Source organism: Triticum aestivum, chromosome 4D (genome assembly GCF_018294505.1).
Source record: "Triticum aestivum cultivar Chinese Spring chromosome 4D, IWGSC CS RefSeq v2.1, whole genome shotgun sequence".
NCBI classification, from domain to species: Eukaryota; Viridiplantae; Streptophyta; class Magnoliopsida; order Poales; family Poaceae; genus Triticum; species Triticum aestivum.
In genome coordinates this window covers 31,147,348-31,167,879 of record NC_057805.1, presented here as the reverse complement: position 1 = coordinate 31,167,879, position 20,532 = coordinate 31,147,348, and the positions used below count along the sequence as shown (strand labels likewise).

Below are 20,532 nucleotides of genomic sequence, written 5' to 3'. Positions count from 1 at the left end.
CTGCTAGGAGTACTAGTAAAGTACACATTCATATAACGTATATCCAATATACTTTGTCGACCTTGCCTGCCTTCTCATCTACCAAGTATCTAGGGTAGTACTGCTTCAGTGACCGTTCCTCTCATTACAGAAGCACTTAGTCTCGGGTTTGGGTTCAACCTTGGGATTCTTCACTAGAGCAGCAAACGACTTGTTGTTTCATGAAGTATCCTTTTGCCCTTGCCCTTCTTAAACTAGTGGTTTTACTAACCATCAACAATTGATGCTCCTTCTTGATTTCTACTCTCGCGGTGTCAAACATCGCGAATAGCTCAAGGATCATCATAACTATCCTTGATATGTTATAGTTCATCACGAAGCTCTACTAGCTTGGTGGCAGTGACTATGGAGAACTATCACTATATCATCTGGGAGATTAACTCCCACTCGATTCAAGCGATTGTGGCACTCAGACAGTCTGAGCACACGCTCAACGATTGAGCTTTCCTCCCTTAGTTTGCAGGCTTAAGAAACTTGTCAGAGGTCTCATACCTCTTGACGTGGGCACTAGTCTAAAATCCCAATTTCAGTCTTTGGAACATCTCATATGTTCTGCGATGTTTTAAAACCGTCTTTGGTGCCCTCCGGGATAGGTGGCCCCACCCGGTGGACCCCCGGGACCCTTCCGGTGGTCCCGGTACAATACCGGTAACCCCCGAAACTTTCCCGGTGGCCGAAACTAGACTTCCTATATATAATTCTTCACCTCCGGACCATTCCGGAACCTCTCGTGACGTCCGGGATCTCATCCGGGACTCCGAACAACTTTCGGGTTTCCGCATACATATATCTCTACAACCCTAGCGTCACCGGACCTTAAGTGTGTAGACCCTACGGGTTCGGGAGACATGCAGACATGACCGAGACGCCTCTCCGGTCAATAACCAACAGCGGGATCTGGATACCCATGTTGGCTCCCACATGTTCCACGATGATCTCATCGGATGAACCACGGTGTCGAGGATTCAATCAATCCGTATGCAATTCCCTTTGTCAATCGGTATGTTACTTGCCCGAGATTCGATCGTCGGTATCCCAATACCTTGTTCAATCTCGTTACCGGCAAGTCTCTTTACTCGTACCGCAATGCATGACCCCGTGACTAACGCCTTAGTCACATTGAGCTCATTATGATGATGCATTACCGAGTGGGCCCAGAGATACCTCTCCGTCACACGGAGTGACAAATCCCAGTCTCGATCCGTGCCAACCCAACAGACACTTTCGGAGATACCCGTAATGCACTTTTATAGTCACCCAGTTACGTTGTGACGTTTGGCACACCCAAAGCACTCCTACGGTATCCGGGAGTTACACGATCTCATGGTCTAAGGAAAAGATACTTGACATTGGAAAAGCTCTAGCAAACGAAACTACACGATCTTTTATGCTATGCTTAGGATTGGGTCTTGTCCATCACATCATTCTCCTAATGATGTGATCCCGTTATCAATGACATCCAATGTCCATAGTCAGGAAACCATGACTATCTGTTGATCAACGAGCTAGTCAACTAGAGGCTTACTAGGGACACGTTGTGGTCTATGTATTCACACATGTATTACGATTTCCGGACAATACAATTATAGCATGAATAATAGACGATTATCATGAACAAAGAAATATAATAATAACCTTTTATTATTGCCTCTAGGGCATATTTCCAGGCTGATGATATGACCTTGGGGACGTACCAGGCTCGGTCTGCATACGAGTTGAAGCCTAGGAGGGGAATCAACAAGTACACACCTGAAGACTTCACCCAAAGAGGCAAAAGGACGGTCGGCACCTCGCGGATGGCGGCTTTGGATGACTATTTGGATGACGATGTCGAACCGGAGGCGGAGCGGGTTCCTCTTCCTAGGAAGGTGAAGAAGATAAGCGTCAATAGGGGGGAGGAGCCAGCAAGCGTGGAAAGCACTAGTCATCTTAGTTTTTTTTATAATGTTGAACTTCGAGTGCAATTTGTTATGTCGTTGAACTTGGAGTGGTCGTACCTTTTATGTCGTTGAACTTGGAGTGGTGGTAGCTCTATGTTAAACTGGAACTTATTGTGATGGTCCTTTCTAAGAAATGATGTCTGTGGTGAACCCTTTTTGAACCTGAATGTTTGTTATACGAATTGTTGAACTGTGGCTGAAAATGACCCAGTAGAGGGGGGGAGGAGGCACAGTAGGTAGGCCTCAAGTTTGAGGCAAAAATATTGCTAAGTGTTTGTGCAGCGCCTAGCTTGGAGGCGCCACACTCTACAGTGCAACGCCTGCGAGCTAGGCGTTGCACTGTAGAGTGCGGCGCCTCCAAGCTAGGCGCTGCACAGGTCTGTAACTTGCCATACTTCTGTTGTTCTCTGGATTGCTACAGACATATGCAGCGCCTAGCTTGGAGGCGCCGCACTCTACAGTGCAACGCCTAGCACGCAGGCGCTGCACTATAGAGTGTGGCGCCTCCAAGCTAGGCGCTGCATATGTCTGTAACTAGCCATACTTCTGTTGCTCTCTGGATAGCTACAGACATATGCAGCGCCTAGCTTGGAGGCGCCGCACTCTACAGTGCAACGCCTAGCTCGCAGGCGCTGCACTATAGAGTGTGGCGCCTCCGTGCTAGGCGCTGCATATGTCTGTAACTAGCCATACTTCTGTTGCTCTCTGGATAGCTACAGACATATGCAGCGCCTAGCTTGGAGGCGCCGCACTCTACAGTGCAACGCCTAGCTCGCAGGCGCTGCACTATAGAGTGTGGCGCCTCCGTGCTAGGCGCTGCATATGTCTGTAACTAGCCATACTTCTGTTGCTCTCTGGATAGCTACAGACATATGCAGCGCCTAGCTTGGAGGCGCCACACTCTAAGGTATGCCTCCAGTTTCAGGCAAAAATTTCGCTAAGTGTTCGTGCAGCGCCTAGCATGGAGGCGCCGCACTATACAGTGCAGCGCCTAGCACCCAGGCGCTGCACTGTACAGTGTGGCGCCTCCTAGCTAGGCGCTGCACTGGTCTGTAGCTATGCAGCCAGAACAGAAGGTACTCTACATTTTGAGGCACTTGGACTTGGACTTAGTGAATTTTTTAGCTATCCATAGAGCCACAGCAGCTAGGCGCCACATGGTAGATTGCAGCGCCCAAGTATTTCACGACACATAGTAGTTCATAACACATAGTACTTCACGACACATAGTAGTTCTTACAACCAAATCAAGGAGGAGACATAGTAGTTCACCGCACATAGTAGTTCTTACAACCAAATCGAGGAGGAGACATAGTAGTTCACGGCACATAGTAGTTCACAACCAAATCGAAGAGGAGACATAGCTCTATTGCGTAGAGCAAGGCCCCTTTCCCTTCTTCTTCTTCCTCTCTTCTTCCTCTTCCTCCTCCCTTTTTCTTATGAGGTGAGCCTCCTTAACCACCCTCTCCATGAATATCTGATTGTCCCTCTCTTCTTTTTCAGCTGCAATTGCCCAAAGCTTCATGGTTCTTTCTTCAAAATCCTGTTGACGCTTCTTCTCTGCCTCCTCAACTTTCCTCATCAACGCTTGCTCCCTAGCGCGCATCGCATTTGCCGCACTCTGTTTTCGCTTCCTCTCCTTCTCAAGCTCCTCTTCCTTCTTCTTCTTTAGCTTGGCTGCATCCTCCTCTCTAAGCTTCTTCGCAGCCTTCTCCCACCATCCGGCCATCTCATCTTTGCCATCCTCCTTCATCGTTGGTTTGTTGGGTTGGGAAGCCGCCATACCTACAATGAGTGGAACATAATGGTTAGTAAGGACAATAAGAACAAATGGAAGCACATATGAAAAAGAAGAACATATGAAAAAACAAGAACATATGATACATTATAGTTAGTGAGGAACATACGAAAATGGTCCATCTAGGTATCCAAACATTCCTCTATAATGAACTTGCGCTTGTCCATCACCACGGCCAAGTCCACCACCAAGGCCAAGACCATCACCAAGGCCGAGACCATCACCACGGCCATTACCACCACGTCGAGCTCTTCCACCACCACAGCCGAGACCACCACCACGGCCTCTTGTAAGTCCAAGTTGCCGACCTCTTTGTTGCCTAGATCCTCTTTGGCTAACACTTGGTTGGCTAGGCACTTGTTGGCTACCACTTGGTTACATTGGCACTTGTTGGCTAACACTTGGTTGGCTAGGCACTTGTTGGCTACCACTTGGTTGCCTTGGCACTTGTTGGCTACCACTAGGTTGGCTACCACTTGGTTGGCTTGGCACTTGTTGGCTACCACTAGGTTGGCTACCACTTGGTTGGCTCCCTTGTGTAGCTCCATGTTGGCTTGTGCTTCCATCATTTTTCTTGGACCTTTTCCTTGGTTTCGTACATTTTCTTTTGTTGTGGCCATGACCTTTGCACTCCCCACAACGGGAGCTCTCACGAGGCTCTTGGAATTGGTCGTTGCCCGCTTCGCGGCGCCCACCATGGCCCCATCCGTCCATGTCGCCTCTAAGACGCTTTGTCTTACGTCTACCCCGTTTAACAACCTTCAACTCCGGATCCGGCCATAGTTGAACTCCATGATACTCCGGCCATTGTGATTGGTCAAAGTATGGGTGAAAGCGGGGAGCCCATGTTTTCTTGACCGTCATGATTGAGAACTCCGACTCCCTCACGGTGCGTGGGTGATTGATGTCCACATTCCTAACGCGGCCGGCGGCATACAAATGTGAGCATGGGAGATGAAGCAACAATGGCCTCCCGCAAGTGCAATCACATTGTGTTAACGACACCTTGAAAGCCCGACCTCCATGTTGCCGGCCATCATTTGTGGTTCCTCCTGGCTCTTTCACTTCGTACTTCCACTCTTCATTGTCATATAATATAGCTTCTTCTGAGTCCGCCTTCCGTGATTGAAATAGCAACCATTCATCAACTTTGGGTGGGAACTTGTACTTGTACTTCCGTGGGTTCTCACCCGCTATCTGTGCATCGGTTTCCATCGAGTACTTTACAAAGTACGCATTCATCTTGTCAAATGTGTATTGAACTATTGCCGTCACGGGTAATCCACGTGCACCTTTGAGCACCCTATTGAAGCATTCGGCCATATTGCTTGTCATTTGACCGTATCTCCGGCCATCTTCATCAAAAGCACGTGCCCACTTGTTCCGGTATTGAATGTGCCTATTGAGAAACTCTTGACCCCCGGGATCAAGTTTTTTGTGTGCGAGCAATTTGTTGTACAAAGTGGCGAAGCGCTTATCGGAGAAAGCGAGACAACAATCTTGAAGATCATCGGCCAACTCCTTAAGGCCACATGCCCTATAGAAGTTCGAACAAAAGTGCCTCATGCACCAGCGATGGTGCAACGGAGCATGCCCGGGAATGTCAATCTCCACGGCGTTAAGAATTCCTTGATTCCGATCCGATATGACACAAATTTCCCTTTGAGCGGGTAACACCTTCGTCCTCAAAAGATGCAGAAACCACTCCCAGTTGTCATTGTTTTCCACCTCAACCAAAGCAAATGCCAATGGCAACACCCGGTTATTGGCATCACTTGCTATCGCAACCAACAAGGTGCCCTTGTATTGTCCGGTCAAGAACGTGCCATCAATTGCGATGACCGGCCTACAATGTTCGAAAGCCCTCACACATTGCTCGAACGCCCAAAAAGCACGGCCAAATACTCTGACTTTCCTTCCTTCATGAACCGTTGTTTGGTGCCCATGAGGCTCGACCACATGAACCATGCCCGGGTTTGTCGCGGCCATGGCTAACAACAACCTAGGGATTCGGTTGTATGCTTCCTCCCATGTACCATACAACATCTTAAATGCGGCTTGCTTCGCCTTCCATGCCTTGCCGTATTTCACCTTGTAATGAAAGATGGCTTTCACAAGGTCAATGACATGTTGGACGCTCATTGTTGGAAGTGTGGATATTGAGTTGGAGAGCCTGTAAGCGATGAACTCGGACGTGAGTTGTTTGTGGTCTTCGGACACAATCTTGCCATCCACCCTTTTGCCTTGGCACATGTGAGTTGGCACACAACTCACTACATGCCAAGTAGGACCTCCTTTCCATGGTCTTGCACGCACAATCCACGGACAACCGCCACGGCGTCTTGCCACTCCTTGTTGGACCTCCTTTCCACGACCTCTACCACCACCACGGCCTCTTGTAAGTCCAAGTTGGACCTCCTTTTCATCTTCACATGCACATGCAACCGTGTAGCGCACATTGACGTCCGAGTGCACCACCTTGTGTGGACGATAATGCGTAACCGAGTAGTTGTCGAGCCACATCTTCAAATCCAACAAGCTGTCGAACTTAGAACCTTTAGCAATCCGGTTCTTGTCGTCTACCAAATCACGGTGAGAGCTTGGCCTAACCCCAAGAGGTACACATTGGCCACCATCTACCACGGCTTCATCCGCGAGACTAACATCCTTGAACAATGTAGTCCGATGATCCCGACCAAATACCTTCTCGAAAGCTTCGGCCTCCTTCACCGTGAACCCCTCCGCATCAACTTGTTCATCGGGACCATCGTCATCCGAGTCCGATGCATATGCACGGGAAAAAGGGATGGAATGGTCCATTGTCTCTTGCAAATGATATTTGTCGAGATCACCCACATTGTTGTCATGGAGATCAACTTCATTGTCATCGTCCGCATACTCATCATTGTCCTCTTGCAAAGATTCATCTTGGTTGTTTCTATAAGGGCTCAATGTTGGCCTCACTTCTTGGGTCAAAAGAGGTTCAACAATTTCATCTCGCTTCAAGGATGGGGGGCTACTAGCAACCAAAGGGGAGGGGTTCCGGTTCAAGTCCAAATGCAAACTTGAATCAACCTTCTTCGTTGCAAATAACTCAAGAGCCTTGTCTAGTGATTCGGCCACCGTCTCCTTGTATGCAACCCAACGTTGCTCCGAGTTTACACGCATTGTCTTCCAACGGATGTGCATTCCAAAACCAACATTATGCCTTCCCTCCAACTCAATGATATCACTAGGGTCCATCCAATTCAAATCTTTCCTAACTTGTTGCAAGAGCTCCGCATAGCTAGGACTACTATCAAACACCATGTCAAACTCATCCGGGTCCGGTTCTTTATTGCCTTTCAAAAAGGCGTCTTTGTCCCCATGATGAACAAACACACATGTTCTTCCCATCCCTATAAGCAATGAACACAAGGTAACATTGCTTCCATGAGTACTAATCCATGGATTAACACCGAATACAAACCCTAATATATATATGAAACAACAACCCTAACCCTAACCATAACCCTAACCCTAACCATAACCATAACCCTAACCATAACCCTAGCCCTAAACCTAACCCTAGCACCAACATAAGAACACCCATAAGAATAACCCTAGCATACTAACAAAGCCTAATCATAGAAATTGGCAAACAAACATCTCACATCTCCATGCAAATCTCTAGATCCAAACAAAACTAGGGTTTCCCCAAACTACCAACAAATGAGCAATGGGAGAACTTTACTTCAATCAAAACAAGGGGATCGAAGATTATTACCTTGAGGGAGGGTTTGACTTCGAAATCCACGGACAAATTCTTCAAATTTGCAAGATTTGGAAGAAGATTTGAGAGGGGGGAGAGTGGGAGAGGGGGCAAAGCTCGGGGGGAGAGTGAGAGAGTGTGTGGTGGGGGGGTGGGGGAGGGGGGCCAACCAAGTGGCTGGATAAGTCACAGTGCAGCGCCTAGCCGCTAGGCGCTGCACATTACACGTGTAGCGCCTAGCGGCTAGGCGCTGCACATTACATGTGTGGCGCCTAGCTCGGAGGCGTTGCACTGCTGGGTGCGGGCCCATGGGCTGCCACGGTGGACAGAGGTGCAACGCCCCGGAGCTAGGCGCTGCACCGTAGGGTGTGGCGCCGGCGTGGCGGGCGCTACACAAAAGGGTCAGGGGTGTGAAATAGTTTCGCACCCAGTTCATTCTGTGAATTTATTTCGTTTCCAGGTCAAAATTGTCAAATTTGCCACTATATATGAGAGGCCTAGGATACAAGTGTCCTACTAGGACACGACTCCATATCCTATCTAAACACAATACAACTCAGAGTCCAACTGTAACCTACCTTGTATACAATATTCGACACAACTCTAACAAGCACCACCATCAAACTAGCACGTTATCGTCGGAGATGGCCTCCTGACACTTGGGAGTATTAAGATGGCGTCGGTACTTCAGCAGGCCATACAACGCGACGAAGATATATATAGTTGTTCTGCTTCATCACCAAGCACGTACCTAACAGCGGCAATGGCGCCAGCGGGAAAATATATAATAGAACACCTGCACCCAGGCCCTCTCTATCTAGCCATCCATTCTTCGCATCGCGATTCGTGCAAATCGATTTCTCTTTTTTTGTTTCTCTTACATAAAACATGTTTTGAAGTTCAAACCTTTGCACCGTGGCAAAGCTTTCTATCTAGAATCTAGGATAAATCTTTCAGAATTTTTTGTCAAACATAAATATACAAAAAATGATTTATCCTAAATTCTAGATAGAAAGTTTTGCCACGCTGCAAAGGTTTGAACTTCAAAACATCTTTTATGTGAGAGAAACAAAAAAGAGAAAATTTTATATGGAAAGTTAGTTGTGTTGCACAGATCTTAAAGCAATATTGGACAACCAGGATACCAGGGCCGGGGTGCAGGTGTTCTAAAAATCCACGTCCGGCGCCAGCGCAGCAAGCCTCGCCACCCCCGATTCTCAGCGTCCTCGAGACCACTCTCGTGGCGCCCTGGACGAGCACCGGCGCCGCCCCGCCGGAGTGCTCCCTCCCGCTCACCTTCTTCGACGTCTTCTGGCTCAACCTCCCACCCGTCGAGCGTGTCTTCTTCTACCGCCTCGCCGCCGACGCCGACGTCCCCGACATCCTCTCCAACCTCAAGGCCTCACTGTCCCAAGCTCTCCACGCCTACTACCCGCTCGCCGGCCGCCTCCGCCACATGCCCGGGACGGCTGACTGCTAACGAGGTCTACTACCAGCCGGGCGACGGCGTCACCTTCACCGTCGCCGAGTACCGTGATGACGTTGACGTCGATGACCTCGTCCGGATATACACGCGGAATTTTTATTTTTCAACTTTTCAAAATGTGTATTTAGACAATGGGTGTATAAGATAGTGGTGCGGCCAAGAAAAGGCAGCTGATGTTGACAGCCCTCATCTGTTTAACTCCATGTTGCCAGTTCAAACCCTGGATCAGATCATTTTTCATTCTAATAAAATTTGTGTTATTTCACTGTCAAGTAGGACCCTCCCGGTTGCTGACATGTGGGCCCTCCTAGAATGTCATAATGGTCAAAAGTAATGGAGTTGACTATTTGTGCCACATCCGCCCTAGCTAACGGGTGGGCCCACCCTGTCATAAACGTGCCAAAGCGGAAACTAACTTGAATTGGTAGTGATTTGCGAAAAAAAATACCCTAAAAGTGATAGCATTGTGTTAGGTCTCTGAGTTGTGGTAATTTTTTTTCTGAAGGGAAGCCCCGGTTATAATAGTTTGGGTCAGTCCTGAATCATTTCGATTGACGGGCTAGGTGCGAGGGTGTAACCTACGTACGCATTCCGGCCATGCATGTACTCCCTCCGTTCCTAAATAGTTGTCTTTCTAGAGATTTAAACAAGTGACTACATACGGAGCAAAATGAATGAATCCACACTCTAAAATATGTCTATATACATGCGTATGTGGTAGTCCATTTGAAATCTCTAAAACACAAATATTTGGGAACGGATGGAGTACTAGGTAAGTGCATGTGTATGTATTATATGGGTATAAGAGAGTGTCTGTGCTGATCGATGATCGATGAAGATCGTGCATGGTGCATTCTGAAGTGTACATATTTGCATGGAATGGTTAGTGATTGTATGTGCAATCTCACATATGTCTGTATATTTTTATACATGCATACAATACATATACGCACTATACGTATGTATATATCAAAAATGTATTATTACTATGCAAAAATAAGCATATAATACTAAGATTCGGCCAAAAAAAGTTTTCTAAAACGTAATGAATTAGTGACACCGGTATTACCCTTATAAAACACATATTTGTATTACCGTTGCATTAGAAATATCTGTCTTTCGCAACTTGGTGGGTCGCTGGCTTCTTCCTTGGCTGTGGTGAACCCCAGCCAACGTCTTTAAGCTGAATAATTCCTAAATAAATAGAATCCTCATGTTTATCTTTTCCTTCCGGGGCAGAAAAAGAAACATAAATATTCTTCTTGTTTTATTTCCGGCGTAGCAAATAGTAGTACTGCCAAGGAAACAATCACGATGGCTCACGGACTCCTTCATGCCATCTTATAATCGTAGCTTACCAAAATAATTAGGATGCTCTTTTCCTTGGTTTCCTCCACATGCAAGCCTAATCCAAATGGCATTTTTTTTGCGAATGTAATCCAAATGGCATTTAATCTCAAACTGAACGCCCTTCTTTTCCTCATCTATGCACGTGGTCTCCAACACAACAGTTTGCATGACCATACCAATTTACTAGTGCATGTTCATCTTCGTGCTTGGCCGTATGTAATCAGGTGTATATGCAGTGTATTTTTGAACAATACCGGCTTCAGTCGAAACATCAAAGACCTCGGAATTTATATTACACCGGGTCACATCAGTGGGGTGCTGGTGGTGGCGGCTAGGGCTTTCTCCCGCGCCGTCCGCGGGAGCGACTTTGGGTCCTGAGGCGCCATTGTGTATCTGGTGTTATATAGGGTTTATGGTTAACGAAAATAACGAGAAGGCTAAGTAATATCTGCATTAGCAGAAGAGCATCCAGAGTGTAAATAAACTTAAATTTCCAATCAAAATGCTAACACTTATACTATATTTCTTACCGAAGAAGGGTACAATAATTCAACTTGGATGAAGACAACGAATAAACAAATAAGATGGCGACACCTATGCGGATGTGCGCACAAACTCAGCCCGACACGGCATGGAGGGTTGTACTAGAATGCACGTCTGATAGCTAATCTTAGAGCACTAGAACTGTCCCCGCGGCTAACCTGCAAATGGCTGAGGACATGTGAGGTTACGTGCATGCACTGAATTCAGATCGGATGCCAAGACTCATTGCACGAAAGAAGGTGTGTTGTGTCGCTTTGCATAGAAGAAGAAACGACCACAAGCCCACAGGCGGAAAGGTTTCCATCGAGCCTGTTATAATTTTGGGCTATCTTGAGCTATGCATGCGCGTGTACGTAGCCTCCGAAAGCGATCCGTATGGTACTGGTACGTCATCGTCTATTGGCCATTTTTGTCCACGAGTAGAAATAGTACGTGTTCCACGACTGTCTGGTGACTTTGATCCTTTCGGTGCATCTCAAACTTCATCGCCGTGTTGTGGAGAGCGTTCACTAACTGTGTGAACGTCACGACTTTGGCAGCTGTTACGTACCGCAGAGAAATTTGTAGATATTATATAGTATCTCCAGAATGAAATTGAACCAAAATACATCAGTGGCCACCACTTCCCGTATCTGAACACAACCAACGCAATGCTATATAGCTCCTCAAGAGACCTCAACCTCAAGTCAAGTGTACGTATCAATTTACACTATAACATCGTACGTATTACATGATGAACTTCGTACGTACTTATCTTACGGCCTTACGGGTATGCATAATTGCACATTATACGTAATACTATCACTTGATTTACCACAAGAAAAAGGAAAAATGATATGCATCACTTGTTTACTGGTGAAGCCAGTCAATGGCATCTTGGAAGCACATTTGAAAGCTCTGCATGCCGGCCGCCGGCAGAGAGATGCCCACCTCGATGCCGCCGCGGCCGCTCCGGCCCTCTGCCACCGCCATGGCGCCGGTTCTCGCCACGGACACGATCTCCACCTTGGCCGGCCGCCCGAACCCAAAGTCCACCTCGTACACGCGGAACCTCGGCGACCCGGCCACCGTCCACATGCCGGCGACGCCAGCCTCCCTGACCCGATGCATCCACAACGCAACTGTCTCAGGTGAGCCGATGCCGCGCACCGCTTCGTCGATCGCCGCAGCTACCGCCGTGCACGCGATGAAGAGGCCGCCGGCGCCGGCTGCCGCGAGCTGGTCCATGGGTGCGGCATGCGTGGCGATGCCGACGCAGTTGCCGAGGTACTCCTCCGGGACGGGAGGCTTCATCCGTGAGCGGTGGTCGACGGGGAAGAGCAAGTATGTCGGGTCTGCGCCGGTGCTTCCTGTATCTTTAGTTCGCTGGTGGCATGACCACATGAAGCCGAAGGTGGCCACCAACGAGGAGCATCGCGGCGGCGTAGCGCCTCGCCGCCCGGCCTCGCTGGCTACCACGTCCTTGACGCGTTGTATCTCTTCCTTGGACAGTGTGAACGTGGCGAGGAGTCGGTGCTCCCACGTCTTGACGCGGTCCATCTCGCCGGCGGTCGGCTTGGCTTTCACGAAGACGTCGTAGAGACCCGTTGGGTCCTTTACGAGGGTTCTGTCGATGACAGGGGGTGGTGGGCCGACGGCGCCGGTGCTGGCCGCCGCCCAGGTGTGCAGGAAGCGCGTGGAGGTCGCCCCGTCGCAGGCGGCGTGGTGCACGGCCATGCCGATGGCGAGGCCACGGCGCATCACGGTGGCCTGCAGCGCGAGCACCGCGCCGCCCTTGGGGAGTGGCGGTGCGAGCGGCGCGATCCTGATGATCTCCCTCGGCTGGTCGATGGCCAGCTCATCGACGTCAACATCATCACGGTACTCGGCGACGGTGAAGGTGACACCGTCGCCAGGCTGGTAGTAGACCTCGTAGCGGTCAGCCGTCCCGGGCGTGAGGCGGAGGCGGCCGGCAAGCGGGTAGTAGGCGTGGAGGGCCTGGGACAGCGAGGTCTTGAGGTTGGAGAGGATGGCGGGGACGTCGGCGTCGGCGGCGAGGCGGTAGAAGAAGACGCGCTCGACGGGTGGGAGGTTAAGCCAGAAGACGTCGAAGAAGGTGAGCGGGAGGGAGGACTCCGGCGGGGCGGCGCCGGCGCTGGGCGAGGGCGCTACGAGAGTGGTGTCGAGGACGCTGAGAATCGGGGGTGGCGAGGCTTGCTGCGCTGGCGCCATTGCCGCTGTTAGGTATGCGTACTTGTGATGAAGCAGAGCAAGCTATATATAGCTTCGTCGCGTTGTGACGCAATCTTAATACTCCCAGTCCCAGGCTAACCGAGGCCTTGTATGGCCTGCAGACACCATCTCCGACGATAACGTGCCAAGCTCGGTTGGTGGTGGTGCTCAGCGGAGCTGGTAAATACGACTTTTCCACTGCTAGTTTCTTTTTGAGAAAATTCTCGAGAAAATTCTACTGCTAGGCAAGTAGATTTCGAGTTTTCCGGTGGTTGCGAGGCCCTTGTTGACTGATGTGACCAAACTAGCTTAGCTTAGCTAGCTAGCCATTCGAACCTGCCCTTGACTCTTTGTAGACAAATCGGGTACAACGGTTTCGTATCCTAAATATAACTATTTTTAGAGATTACAATGCGACTAGATACGGAACAAAATGAGTGAATCTACCCTCTAGAATATATATCTATATACATAGCCTTTAAAAAGACTTATATTTTAAAATGGATGAAGTATGTGAAGACAGTCATGCATGGTTTTAGATGTTGCCGTAAATAAAGTGATGATGATGGTAAACTAATTATGCTAGTGCGCGCACTAAGAGAGGGATATGTATCAAGAGCACCAGATGCCTTGTGGAACAGCACCAGATGGTACTATCCGGGGTTTGAACCGGTGACCTGGAGCTAAACAGGTGAGGGCCGTCAGCATCGACATCGATTGCCTTTTAGCTTCAGTGGATCCGCAAATCTCACTTCTATTTCTCGATGCTGGCTTCTTTCACAGGATCGCGATCGATGAAAACTGTTCGGCTCGCTAACTCCAGCTTCTGGTGCGTGCCGGCAGGCCAACCTGCATGGGCGGGCTGGAGCCGAGCCAACTCAACACGTAAAGTGGCCTTAGGCCCGGTCAGACACAGGAGAAGAGAGGCTGGGCTTGGCCCAGTACAGAGGGAAAGGTAGCGATCTCTCCACGTCGCCTCGTCAGGACGTAATAAGAGGGGAGAGAGAACATAGCAAACCGGTAGGTGCCCCTTGAGTCACTTCGCGGTGGCATTCCTATGTAATTTAGCCTAACTCCCGCTGATCGCCAGAAGTGCCGCTCCCATTTTTGTACGTAGATCCTATTCAAATCTGGGAAGCTAGCTCCAGCGAAAATTTCATGAATCTCGAAGCTGGCCAGCTACCGAACAGGCCCTAAGTAACTCGTTTCTTAACAAAGCACAACGTATGGTGATCGATCCTTGACCTCTTTATATGTTGTTTCTGAAGGAAATATGCCTTAGAGACAATAATAAAGTTATTATTTATTTTCTTATATCATGATAAATGTTTATTATTCATGCTAGAATTGTATTAACCGGAAACATAATACATGTGTGAATACATAGACAAACAGAGTGTCACTAGTATGCCTCTACTTGACTAGCTCGTTAATTAAAGATGGTTATGTTTCCTAACCATAGACATGAGTTGTCATTCCTAATGATGTGATTGACTTAACCCATTCCGTTAGCTTAGCACTTGATCGTTTAGTTTGTTGCTATTGCTTTCTTCATGACTTATACATGTTCCTATGACTATGAGATTATGCAACTCCCGTTTACCGGAGGAACACTTTGTGTGCTACCAAACGTCACAACGTAACTGGGTGATTATAAAGGTGCTCTACAGGTGTCTCCGAAGGTACTTGTTGGGTTGGCGTATTTCGAGATTAGGATTTGTCACTCCGATTGCCGGAGAGGTATCTCTGGGCCCACTCGGTAATGCACATCACAATAAGCCTTGCAAGCATTGCAACTAATGAGTTAGTTGCGGGATGATGTATTACGGAACGAGTAAAGAAACTTGCCAGTAACGAGATTGAACTAGGTATTGAGATACCGACGATCGAATCTTGGGCAAGTAACATACCGATGACAAAGGGAACAACGTATGTTGTTATGCGGTTTGACCGATAAAGATCTTCGTAGAATATGTGGGAGCCAATATGAGCATCCAGGTTCCGCTATTAGTTATTGACCAGAGACGTGTCTCGGTCATGTCTACATTGTTCTCGAACCCGTAGGGTCCGCACGCTTAAAGTTCGATGACGGTTATATTATGAGTTTATGTGTTTTGATGTACCGAAGGTACTTCGGAGCCCCGGATGAGATCGGAGACATGACGAGGAGTCTCGAAATGGTCGAGACGTAAAGATCGATATATTGGACGACTATATTCGGACATCGGAAAGGTTCCGAGTGATTCGGGTATTTTTTGGAGTACCGGAGAGTTACGAGAATTCGTCGGGGAGTATATGGGCCTTATTGGGCTTTAGGGGAATGAGAGAGGAGAGGCTGCGCGCCCTCCCAAGGCCTAGTCCAAATTGGACTAGGGGGAGGGGCTGCGCCCCCTCCTTCCTTCTCTTCTCTTCTCTCTCCCCTTTCCTTGACTCCTACTCCTACTACTTGGAAGGGGGGAATCCTACTCCCGGTGGGAGTAGGACTCCTCCTCCCTGGCCGGCCGCACCTCCCCCCTTGCTCCTTTATATACGGGGGCAGGGGGCACCCCATAGACAACAATTGATCGTTTGATCTTTTAGCCGTGTGTGGTGCCCCCCTCCACCATAGTCCACCTCGATAATACTGTAGCGGTGCTTAGGCGAAGCCCTGCGTAGGTAGAACATCATCATCGTCACCACGCCGTCGTGCTGACGAAACTCTCCCTCAACACTCGGCTGGATCGGAGTTCGAGGGACGTCATCGGGCTGAACGTGTGCTGAACTCGGAGGTGCCGTACGTTCGGTACTTGATCGGTCGGATCGTGAAGACGTACGACTACATCAACCGCGTTGTGCTAACGCTTCCGCTTTCGGTGTACGAGGGTACGTGGACAACACTCTCCCCTCTCGTTGCTATGCATCACCATGATCTTGCGTGTGCATAGGAATTTTTTTGAAATTACTACGTTCCCCAACAGTTTCTGTTTACACCAAGCCTCTATTTTAGATATTTATTTACACAACTGCTACTATTGATCCATGATGTGATTGCATAGGTTTGCATTTATTTATATATACTATAAATTGCTACTATATTGATCAAAAATATGCATGCCAACATCTATCTCCTGTCCACGAACTTGTTCGGACGTGTCCATGGACATTTTATGTGTACATTTTAATGGACGACGTTAAAGACACCCTTATCTTCCACATGCATGCAGGTGTAGCTTTCGTACGAGGAAGGAACAGGTGTGGCAGTGCTGTGGAGGGAAAAGGAGCCGCTTGAAACTGAAAAACAATCGATTTACTATTGAGTATGTGCTCCAAAGGAAGTCTTTTGTCCAGAACTTGTCAGCCATAGCCACTAACCATTCAACTTGTTGATCTTTTCGGTGTATTTAAAACTTCATCGCCGGTGGTGTAGAGAGTATTCGCCAATTGTTTGAACGGTCATAACCAAGGTTTTTTTTTTCGGAAACAAAAATATTTCCGACATCCCAAAATATGCAAATTTTGGAAATTTTGCATATTTCAAAAATTATTTCAGATTTTGACTTCTCAAAATTCAACAAATTTTAGTGTAACCTAACTTAAATTTTAGTTTGAATTGGGCTCAAAATTTCAGCGATACAAGTATTTCAGACCCCACTGAAATATGCGATATTTTGAAAAGAAAAAAGTCCATTTTACTACCCTGAATAAAGTGGGTGATTCACTTTACCCCCTGATCTAGTTTTTGGCTTCTTTTACCCCCAAACAAACCCAAACCGGACAAAACACCCCCTGGCTGGTTTTTCTCCACCCTCTGTTGATGTGGCACTAGTCAACGGCGGTTTTGACCTGGGTGGGGCCCTCTTGTCAGGTTTCTCTCATCTCTCTCTCTCTCTCTCCAGGTACACCCGCCGGCGAGCAGAGTAGGGTCAGGCGGGGTCGGCAGGAGGCGGTGGCGCACGGGGCCGAGGCGGTGGTGGCAACCACCGGCGGTGGGTACTTGGGGCGGGCTCGCGCGGCGGCGGGATGGCGTGGCCGGCGGGGTCGACAGGAGGCGGTGGCGCGCCGGCGAGCGGAGCAGGGCCAGGCGGGGTTGGCAGGAGATGGTGGCGCACGGGGGTGGAGGCGGTGGTGGCAACCACCGGCGGTGGTGGCAACCACCGGCGGTGGGTACTCGGGGCGGGCTCAGGCGGCGGCGGGATGGCATGGCCGGCGGGGTCGGCGAGGCAACGGCGGCGCGGGGGCGAGGTACTCGTCCGGGACGGGGGGCTTCATCCGTGAGCGGTGGTCGACGGGGAAGAGCAAGTATGTGGGGTCGCCGCCGGTGCTTCCTACATCGTCTTTGGCTCGCTGGTGGCATGACCACATGAAGCCGAAGGTGGCTACCAACGAGGAGCAGCGCGGCGGCGGCGCGCCTCGCCGCTCCGCTTCGCTTGCTATCACGTCCTTGACGCGTTGTATGTCTTCATTCGACAGCGTGAACGTGGCGAGGAGTCGGTGCTCCCACGTCTTGACGCGATCCATCTCGCCGGCGGTCGGCTTGGCTTTCACGAAGACGTCGTAGAGACCCGTTGGGTCCTTCACGAGAGTTCTGTCGATGACAGGGCGTGGTGGCTCAATAGCGCCGGTGCTGGCCGCCGCCCAGGCGTGCAGGAAGCGCGTGGAGGTCGCCCCGTCGCAGGCGGCGTGGTGCACGGCCATGCCGATGGCGAGGCCACGGCGCATCACGGTGGCCTGCAGCGCGAGCACCGCGCCGCCCTTCGGCAGTGGCGGTGCGAGCGGTGCGATCCTGGTGATCTCCCTCGGCCGGTCGACGGCCAGCTCGTCGACGTCAACATCACCATGGTACTCGGCGACGGTGAAGGTGACGGCGTCGCCCGGCTGGTAGTGGATCTCGTAGCGGTCAGCCGTCCCGGGCGTGAGGCGGAGGCGGCCGGCGAGCGGGTAGTAGGCGCTGAGAGCTTTGGCCAGCGAGGTCTTGAGGTTGGAGAGGATGGTGGGGATGTCGGCGTCGGCGGCGAGGCGGTAGAAGAAGACACGCTCGACGGGTGGGAGGTTGAGCCAGAAGACGTCGAAGAAGGTGAGCGGGAGGGAGGACTCCGGCGGGGCGGCGCCGGCGCTGGGCGAGGGCGCTACGAGAGTGGTGGCGAGGACGGTGAGAATCGGGGGTGGCGAGGCTTGCTGCGCTGGGGCCATTGCCGCTGTTAGGTATGTGTACTTGGTGATGAAGCAGAGCAGCTATATATGGGCTAGCTTCGTCGATCGCGTTGTCTGGCCTGCTGAAGCACTGACGCCATCTTAATACTCTGATGATAACGTGCCAGTTTGGTGGTGGTGCTCAGCAGAGCTGGTAAATACAGTAGTATTATGGTTTTTCCACTGCTAGTTTGCTTTTGTTTGAGAAAATTCTACTGCTAGTAGATTTCGAGTTTTCCGGTGGTTACGAGGCCCTTGTTGCCTGACGTGAGCAAAACCAAACTAGCTTAGCTAGGTAGCTATTCGAACCTGCTCTTGACTCTCTGTAGAAAAAATGGGCACATGGTTTCGTAAATACTCTCTTCGTTCCTGAATATAAGTTCTTCTAAACATTTCAGTAAGAAACTACGTATCTATATATATCCATATGTAATTTGTATTGTAATGTCTAAAAGGATTCAGATTCCCTCTCCTGCCCGATGGCGGAATTCCCTATCAAATACCTCGGGCTACCGCTCTCAACTCGCAAAGTGCCGGCCTCCGCCCTCCTTCCGCTCGTCGACAAGCTCACCATGAAGCTCGCCACCTGGAAAGCCTCTCTGCTGTCCCGTGGCCAGCGGCTTGCTCTAGTCCGACACGTCCTCACCGCCATGCCTGTGCATATCCTGCTAGCGCTAGCGCTACACCCAGTGATCCTCGGGAAGGTCAACAGGCTCATTCGAGATTTCCTTTGGCACGGCAACAAGGACACCCATGCTGGTTGCTGCATCATCTCGTGGCAAAAGGTGTGCCGTCCCCTCGCGCTTGGTGGACTGGGGATCCGCGATCTGCACCGTACTGGCGTCGCCCTCCGCACCAGGTGGCTATGGTTGCAGCGCACCGACCCTGACCGCTCCTGGAAACATCTCCACCTCCTGTCCGATCACGAGGCCTCTGTGCTCTTCCGTCTTCCACGACCTGGACCATCGGCGGCGGCAACACCTGCAAGTTCTGGCAGGATCATTGGCTCAACGAGCGCTCCATCCCCGAGATTGCTCCTACCATTTCTGCCCTCATTCCGAGGCGCCGCCGGAGCCAACGCCTTGTCAGCGACGCTCTCAGCAACAGAGGTTGGATCGCCGACATGCACGGCATCTTACACCCCCGCGCGGTCGTCAAATATGTCGAGCTATGGAGGATGCTCCAAACTGTCCAGCTCTCCAACGAACCCGACAAGCTCTCCTGGAAATGGACGGCCGATGGGAACTACTCCGCGCGATCAGCCTACCAAGCACTGTTCATTGGCGCCACCACCGGCGCCCCATCTGGAAGACTTGGGCTCCTTCCAATGCGAAGATATTCCTCTTGCTTGCCTCTCTCAACAGATGCTGGACCGCTGACCGACGAGCGCGCCACAATCTTCCTCACGACCCCATTTGCAAGTTGTGCAGCCAAGACAACGAGACACTGCACCACCTTCTCGTAGGCTGCGTCTTCTCGCACATCATTTGGCACGACATCATGGCATGGTGCCGCATTCCCGCCCTTCTCCCTGATGGCACTTCCGGCTTCTTCGACTGGTGGATGGCAACGACGGCCGGCGTGCCAGCCGCCTCCGCAAAGGGACGAACTCCATCATCATCCTCACCTCTTGGGCACTTTGGAAACATCGGAACGCAGTTCTCTTCGACAATGCTGCACCCTCCTACAACAAGCTTATCGAGGATATACAACAGGAGGTGAAACTCTGGGCAAGAGCCGGCTCCAAAGGGCTCGATAGGATCATTCTCTTAACCTAAGTTGTAAACTTTGAGGCTGAGCATCCTCCCTTCCTCGCTGCTCAACTAGCGCTTAGGCCCGCCATCTCATGCGTACGAAGCCTAAGACGCTCACCCTTGTACTCTCTCCCAACCTATCAATGAAATGATACACAACTTGCGTATTTGAAAAAAAAAAAGGATTCAGATTTATATTTAGAAACGGAGGGAGTAAAATATACTATCGATCCATGATTGTGATTGCATGTGTTTACATTTATTTACATATGCTATAAATTGCCACTTGAGCAAAATATGCATGCCAAATGGAGGCGGCCAGACCCGGGGCGAACATTTGGTGCATCCGGTTAAATGGCTGCCCCATGTCTGCTGTCCACGGCCCTCGATGTTTTACGTGTATGGACAACGTTGAAGATGTCCTTATCTTTCACATGCATGCAGGTGTAGTTTTTGTACGAGGAAGGGAAGGGGTGGCACTGCTGAAGGAA

The 20,532-nt window shown here is 50.1% G+C and overlaps 2 protein-coding genes and 1 pseudogene across 2 annotated transcripts; 1 reads left to right on the top strand and 2 right to left on the bottom strand.

Moving 5' to 3' along the window:
* The first annotated feature begins 8,201 nt into the window (after positions 1-8,201).
* On the top strand, positions 8,202-9,162 carry LOC123096616 (phenolic glucoside malonyltransferase 1-like; annotated as a pseudogene).
* Positions 9,163-11,530: 2,368 nt separating this feature from the next.
* On the bottom strand, positions 11,531-13,179 carry LOC123099511 (phenolic glucoside malonyltransferase 1). Its single transcript, XM_044521658.1, has one exon. It carries the CDS (start codon positions 13,116-13,118, stop codon positions 11,757-11,759), a length of 1,362 nt encoding a protein of 453 aa, XP_044377593.1. The 5' UTR covers positions 13,119-13,179; the 3' UTR covers positions 11,531-11,756.
* Positions 13,180-17,276: 4,097 nt separating this feature from the next.
* Positions 17,277-18,287, bottom strand: LOC123096615 (malonyl-CoA:anthocyanidin 5-O-glucoside-6''-O-malonyltransferase-like). Its single transcript, XM_044518380.1, has one exon. It carries the CDS (start codon positions 18,285-18,287, stop codon positions 17,277-17,279), a length of 1,011 nt encoding a protein of 336 aa, XP_044374315.1.
* Between the last annotated feature and the right edge of the window lie 2,245 nt (positions 18,288-20,532).